Source organism: Dendroctonus ponderosae, unplaced genomic scaffold (assembly GCF_020466585.1).
Source record: "Dendroctonus ponderosae isolate FM_Combo_2020 unplaced genomic scaffold, Dpon_F_20191213v2 Dpon_F_20191213_2, whole genome shotgun sequence".
In the NCBI taxonomy this organism is placed as follows: Eukaryota; Metazoa; Arthropoda; class Insecta; order Coleoptera; family Curculionidae; genus Dendroctonus; species Dendroctonus ponderosae.
In genome coordinates, this window is record NW_026018165.1 from 2062628 (window position 1) to 2070559 (window position 7932).

General features: G+C 33.4%; 1 protein-coding gene across 5 annotated transcripts in view; it reads left to right on the forward strand.

The window, feature by feature from the left end:
- LOC109536918 (SH2 domain-containing protein 4A) overlaps positions 1 to 1062 on the forward strand; it is a 39157-nt gene extending 38095 nt beyond the window's left edge. For all 5 annotated transcript variants that reach the window (XM_048664257.1, XM_019903381.2, XM_019903383.2 and 2 more), the window contains one exon: positions 230 to 1062. In XM_048664257.1, the coding sequence (XP_048520214.1) occupies positions 230 to 342 (113 nt within the window). In that variant the 3' untranslated portion in view covers positions 343 to 1062. The remainder of the gene's footprint in view (positions 1 to 229) is intronic.
- The last annotated feature ends 6870 nt before the right edge of the window (positions 1063 to 7932 follow it).

Sequence of the window (7932 nt, forward strand, 5' to 3'; positions counted from 1 at the left end):
CGTCAATTTTAGGCTTTGTAGAATTTCCGTGAATTAACAATTGAAGTCAGAATCCCATTCTAAAAAAATATCTGCTTCAATTAAAAGGTTTCACTAATATTAAATATATTACATACATATATATACGTGAGGAAATTCTGTCTGAAAAAATTTTGAGGCGAAATAAGTACCCAATAAGCAGTTTGTAAAAAAATTAAATATGTTGTTGATAAAAAATTATATTTATTAGGCGATCTCATCAAATACCATCACATCCAGCCATTGTCCAGTGGAGAGAAGCTAATCTATCCATGTCCTCGATTATCATCTGTAGCAATTGATGAATTGCTCGAAACGGTTTGAACTAGTAATAGTTCACATCCATAAAAACACCGCTTTCACATATATTTTATGAATTAATGGTTGCCAAAAGTTGAGTCACTTAAGTTAGCTCATGCTTTCTTGCTCGACAGCAAGAAGGAAAATAGATCTATAGTCCTCATGGCCACTTTGGCAGAACTGAATTTGTAAATGTTTGTCGAAATGCACGTTACTTTTATTAGAAGATCATCCTAACTGTTTAAGGACCTCTGTGATCTTTTCGGCATTTTTATGGAAATCTGGCTTTAGTTATTTTATTCAAACGACTTTTTGTATTTGTGCTTATATTAAGTATGTAGGGATGTAGTTTTAGGGTTTTTTTAACTTTCGATATTTCGATATCCTAGATTTTATTTTAGTTTCGACTGGTGTTTTGATTCCAATGTATCCCAAAAGTTTAATTATTTACACCACCGAATTTTGTAATTTGCTTTTTAATTAAACTTAGGTAATTATTAACTGAACATTGATAGATGAGAGTTGCCGAACTAAGTAATTAATAACTCGCTTGAATATATGTAGTTTTATAAATGTGATTTTATCATAGGCCGATTAGTTGTATGCAATTTTTTATTTTCTATTTTTACTAAAACTTAGCAAAGTTAGTAATTTCTCCTAGTGCCTTTTGCATGACTGCGCTTTTTATATTTTATATTGTTACTAGATATATTTTATAATACAATAAATGTCATTTTATAAGAACTATTTGCTTTTTTGTGTTTTGACGACAATTAAAATCAGTTTAACAGCAGTAAATTTAAAATATGCAATATTCGACACAATCAACTCTCGGTCTACAAATGTAAGTAACGGAAACTTTGGCAAATTAGTCGTTTTTTTATGCGAAGGACAACTTGCAGAAATGTAAACTCAATATCATCATTAATTATTTAAATTCACGGCTAAAACAGACTGAGCGTTATCGATATCGCGGATTAATAGCTTGGTCGACGAGAGTAAATTTAATAGCTTGGTCGACGAACATTCTTTGTCAATGATAAAAAAATCGTTTGCACACAATAAAACTGGTTTGGAAGTCTTCGTCGCATATAGACCCATTCCACTTAAGTTGCAAACATTTAACTTTGAATATGCAGTTTATCTTAAAAAATGCTTTGTAGAACCAAGAGCGGATTTAAATTTTTAATATTTTGATTATGCGTTAAAAATAAAAGAAAAACTAAAATTATGTTTAGAATAGAAAATGCACATTTTAATACTGTATTCCGTAATGACTTTGCTGCTAGAGCTTTGCCGCTAGACGAGTTATCAAAATATGAATTGAACATGAAAATATCAAAAAATACTAAAATCGGTTTGCATAATTTACAATATTCGCATTTTGCATGAAAATGAGAAACAGTCCTTACATGGTGTTTGGTAGATAATAAAAAGTGCGCATTTTAAAGCTTTATCCCCCAATGGAAACTAAAGTTTTACAACTCAACCGGAACTTTAAATAGAGCGAAATACTATAAGACTTTTAAAAGACGATTTAATTTTGAATTTTCTTAAACTAGAAAGATTTTTTGGCATAAACAACGCGAATTTTAAGGTTCTAATCAGCAGTTACAACTAGAGTTTTTCATCTCAACATTGGAAGCAAAAACCAAGACCGCTTTTCAAAATAAAGTGGATTTTGGATTTTTCGACTTTTAACTTTAAAATTATGCCTAATGTAAGAAAGTGCATATTTTAAAGATCTATTCCGAAATGACAACTAGATATTTACAGTTCAAGCAGTTCAAGATATGAGAAAAAGACAAAAAGCGGGTTTTTAAACTCGCTTTAATTCTGAATTATTGCATTTTTAGGTACCAGTATCAGCTCGCCCTTAACGGAACTGATATGAAGTCGCCTCGAGAAAAAGTCTTAACCTTAATTGATTTTTATTATAATCTTTTAAAATATCTAATTCGAAAAATTGGAATAATTTACAATCATGCCATGACCCCAATGAAACCATCAATTACTTGATCAAAGAGATACAAGATTGTATAAACAAATCGAAATATACTCCCAACTTAAACAAAAGTAAGCCACGAAATAATTGGATAACAAAAGCAATTATTGTATCTTGTGAGAGAAAATACCAATTATACCAAAGAATAAAAGAGAATGCATTCAACGATGTTTTAAGAATCGAATATACAAATTACTGTAGACAACTAGATAAAAATATTAAAACAGCGAAAATTAAATATGAGAAAGAAAAGGTAGAAGAAAATATAAATAATACGAATGGTTTATTGAATTATATTAATAACAAACTAGTCAAAAGAGGCAATGGGAACAATACCATTAAACAAATTATTACATTAGATGGTGTGGTAAGGGATAATCCTAAAGATATTGCTAACGCCATGAATTCATATTTTTGTAATGTTGGAAAAAACTTAAGCAATAAAATTTCTGTACCGATGGGCTAACAGACTCAACTGCCACCAATGAATACTAAAACAATGTTCCTTAAACCACTTGATAATTTAGAAATATTAGAAATAATAGATAAAATTAAACTAAAAAACGGTGGTATTGATCAAATCAACAGCAGAACGATAGCCCCTTACATCACTGATAGTTTAAAGTACATTTTCAATCTCTGTCTTGAAAAATCAATATGGCCTGACGCGCTCAAAATAGCCGAAATTATACCAATATTTAAGTATGGAAAAATCAGAAATAACCAATTATAGGCCTATCTCATCTCGGGTATAGCTAAGATATTTGAGAAAATAATATATAACAGACTTCAAATATTTTTGGCCAGAAGTGACATTCTGGCTAAAAATCAATATGGCTTTGTTAGGAAAAAGGGTACCAAAGATGGTCTAAACTTCATGGATAAACTCGAAAACGATATGATAAGTTAGACAAAAGTAAACAAGTAGCAATTGCTTTTCTGGACCTTGCTAAGGCTTTTGATACTGTAAACCATGAAATTGTATTAAACAAATTGTACAATTATGGAATTAGGGGCAATGCGAATAAGCTTTTAGCAAATTATCTAAGTAATAGAAAACAACAGGTTAGGATTGGTGATACTGTTAGTGACATAGATATAGTTAATACGGGTGTTCCACAACAGACAATTTTAGGGCCACTGCCCTTTATAATATATGTTAATGATTTATTAATTGAAATGTATGATAATGCAACGTCTTATGCAGATGATACTGCTATTGTGGCAAGCGATGATACCTGGGAGAAAGTTGAGGACATTATGAATAACTACCTCTACAAGGTCGCAACTTGGTTAGCCCTTAATAAGCTGTCACTAAATGTTGAGGAATCAGTATATGTATATAACTTTTGGAATATATTGTAATAGTGTTCAGCGAAATGGGGAAAGTTTGAATAGGGTAGATTCCAGGAGCGGATCCAGCTTTCGAGTCAGGGGGGGTCAAGTAGTAGAAATTCAGTCTTTTGTTGTCCATGAAATTAGAAAAATTCTCGTTAGTCGTTAAAAACGCAGCACAAGGGGGGGGTCATGACCCCCATGACCCCCCCCCCCTGGATCCGCCCTTGGTAGAATCGTGCAAATACTTAGGAATAATTTAATGTGGAATAAACATATAGAATATACAATAATTAAGAAGAAATATCTAATATACATATTGTGTAAATTGTCTCAATACTTGCAAATTGATACATTGAGAATGTTGTACTATGCATTATTTCATAGCGTTATAACCTATAGTAATATTGCTTGGGGGGGTGCATATCATAATAACCTAGCGTTATTACAAAAACGACAGCGTAAAATACTGAAAATAATTAATAAGAAAACGCGTATGAAGGAAAATCCTTTAATACTAAGATAATTTTTTTCTTATGAATGCCTTATCCACCACTATAAGGGCCTGTCGATATTGTTTAAAGATTCGAAAAGTAGAACACGTAATAAATTAATCCAGCTTACTAAGTCTCACTAAGAAGTCAGTGAAAAGAATAATTGTTGCAAAGCGGTAAAAGTGTTTAATAATCTAAGTGATGATCTAAAAAAATTAGAAATAGTCAATAAATCTAGTAAAAGGAGACTGAAAGGCTGGATCAGATTAAATGTATCAGGGTAAATGTTTCTTTTATTTAGTGTAATTTATACTATAATGGATAGGGTATCTTAACTAATGGTTTACTAACAACTTAGCATTTATATTTAGTTTTAGTTAAGTTTAGTTTGATAAGTTAGTAGTATTTAGTATTTAAGTTTTCACACCGGACTGCGAACAGGTAATGTCTTACCTCTGCACATTTACAGAACTTGGGTATGTAATTTTCTGGTGATAAATAAATAAAATAAATAAAAATAAATAAATCTCGAAATACCTCGAAAAAATATATAAGCGAATAATAAAAATCGACCGTAGAATTTGTTTTTAAAGTTATGGCTATTTGAGCTTTTGCAGATTTCGTTCTTCTATAATCTGTACCTATCTAATTTAATAATGGCTCTTTGTTGTTTACTTTTCTCCTATTGCCAATTACAATAAACATTGCTTAATATATTAAAACGTCTTCACTATTTCAGATTTTGTATAATACTTACTGCTCTGCTGCTACTGTGCTATGAGTGATCCTTTTACATTCTTTTGATGTGGAAGAACCAATTTATTCGGTAAAACCCAAAGCCAGAAATACAAACCGCACAACGATGAATCACGACAACGCAATATTAAAAACGTTGAGAAAAATGGTTGAAAAATACACCGTACTCAATAGAAAATTGTTAAAAGCACCATTTCACATTAATTTTATTATACATTAAAATAATATAATATGAACACTTGACACATACACCGGTAGCAGTTTCAACTCGACAATCACGTTAAACTGCTCACGATTGTTAGTTGTTTACCTTAATACCCTTTTTTTTTGTTCCGAATATAGCCGAAATGAATATGTGTTTGTCAGCGATACCGAAGGTGTTTTCTGTTAAAAATTCCTCTAATAAACATTTACAGAACTTTTGCAGCGGACATCGAACGAAGCTGTTGCTGGAATAATACTCAACTAAAACGTTTAGTTTACTATCCTCACATTTCAAAAAAAGAGAAAAGAAAAAGGCTTCGTTAGTTTACATTTCAATCATCCACAGAAATGTACAAAAAATTTCAAATCTAAATCAGATGTAACATTTAGACATAAATTGATAACGAAATGGCGAGGCAAATAAATAATTTTGCATATAATGCCGCGTTCAGACCTAACGAGCCGAACTTCAGTCGCGGCAAAATTTGGCGTTTTGAAAAAAAGAAAACCCCGAAACGTTTTTATTATTTACGCAAAAAATAGCTTCTTGTGACAATATTGTCATTTTTTACCTTTCTTAAGTAGCTAGTCTATTAATGAAAGGTATAAAATGTTTTGAATTATTTAAGATAAATTATATTTTGGGAAAGTCTAAGTCATGCGACTTAGATTCGATTTTATGACTGAAGGTCTTATTTAAATTATTATTATGGGCTTCTTCATAATAATTTAAGTTTTTTGTGGCCTCAAAATCTTACAATTCCTGAGAATCAGTCTAATGGGGATTTCAATTATATTTCGGCGATATGGAACACGACCTATATGGAGGACAGAAAAGAATCTGGAATATGCTAAGAAATAGAAAAAGACCAGTTAACGGATATATCCAAATTTCAAAGATCACTACTGAAGACTGGGAAAATCACTTTGAACAACTCTACCGTAATAAAGAGGAAAACACGGAGACCAAGGAGACCCAAAAATGAAGAAACACCACCAACTTGGCAGATACCGATAGAGAAACAGAAAAAACTCTCAGTGAGAACTCTAAAAAACAGGAAATCACCTGTTATAGACGAGATAACGAACGAAATGATCAAGTATGGAGGGGATGTACTCATGGATGAATTAAAAGATTTTTACAATAAAATATTATATCTACACAAGGTACCTTCAGAATGGAAGGACAGCATAACAATCCGAATCTTCAAAAAAGGAGAGAAAACAGACCCCAAAAACTATAGAGGAATCACCCTTCTCAGCACAGTTTCGCAGCTGTTGACAAAAATATTGGCAGAAGAAGTGACCAGCACGGGAATAGGTGAGGAGCAGCAAGGTTTCAGACACAATAGATCCACTATAGATGCCATATTCATACTCCGCCAAATAGCCGAAAAAGCTATTGAATTCAACATTCAACAAACCGGCGTTTATGTGTTTCATAGATCTTACCCAAGCATTTGATAAAGTAAGACTGACAGACGTCATAAAACTCCTAGAAGAAAGGAAAATCCATCAGAATATTGTGTCCATCATCAGAGAGCTAAACACCGGCAATCCCACACTCGTAAAAGCAGAAAATAGAACAAGGAGAATACCCGTCAACACAGGAATTAGACAAGGAGACAGCCTAAGCCCTATATTGTTTAACATCATCATGGATGAAATCATTACAAAAACAAAACAGATTGGAAGGGGATATCGAATGGGAAATGCAGAAATAAAAATAATGTGCTACGCTGATGATGCAGTGATAGTCTCCGATGATGAAGACAACCTACAAAGACTCTGACATAAGTTCGAACAAACTACAAATAAATATGAAATGGAAATATTTACCAGGAAAACACAATCACTTACTATATCCAAAGAGCCCCGAAAATGTAAACTCGCCGTTTACAACCAAAGTGTAGAACAGGTGATGACCTTTAAATATCTTGGAGCAAACATCACGAGTAACAGGAATCTAAAGGAGGAAGTAAGGAATCAAACATCAAAAGCCGCTCTAATATCGGGGTACTTACGAGACATCATCTGGAGAAACAAGCACATGAGTATAGGGAGTAAAGTCAGAATCTACAAAACGTGCGTGATACCAGTGATGACATACGCCGCAGAAACAAGAGCGGAAAACACAACAACCAAACGCTTGCTAAGAACAACAGAAATGCGAGTCCTAAGATCCATAACACACACTATACGATATGAAAAGGAGTGAGGAAATTAGAGATACCTGTAAGGTTTCGGATGTTGTAAGATGGACCAGAGCAAGGAGAAGATCGTGGAGAGACCATGTAGAGAGAATGGTCGTCGACCGAATGGCAAAAATCGCCAAAGACCAAAAACCTAACAGCTCAAGACTCCCAGGAAGACCACCGAAGCGATGGTACGAACGCTGGACATCAGCATCCCAGGACTAGGAAGTTGAAGAAAAACACAGGACTCTGAGTCCTAACGTACGAGGAAGAAGAAGAAGAAGAATATTCTTCTTCTTCTTCTTCATCCTTGATTTTAGACGAATCGCCTGTTCAATTATCGTTCACTTGCTTGAGGCTATCGCTTCATCGTTTCCCGGGCCGCCCAACATCTCTTCCTCCCAATGGAGAATTGTCGCGAGCGATTCTCACAAGTCTGCGGTGGTCCATCCTGCTTATGTGCTGATTCCATTCCTTCTTCCTGTTTACTACCCATTCATTGGGTATCACCATCCTCGCTTCTCTCTCTATCCAGCAGTGTCTTTCCGGTGATTCTACGGAGTATTTTCATCTCAGCTGTCTCTAGTCTTTTGATTTTCACTGTTTCTGGCCTAGTTTCTGCGGT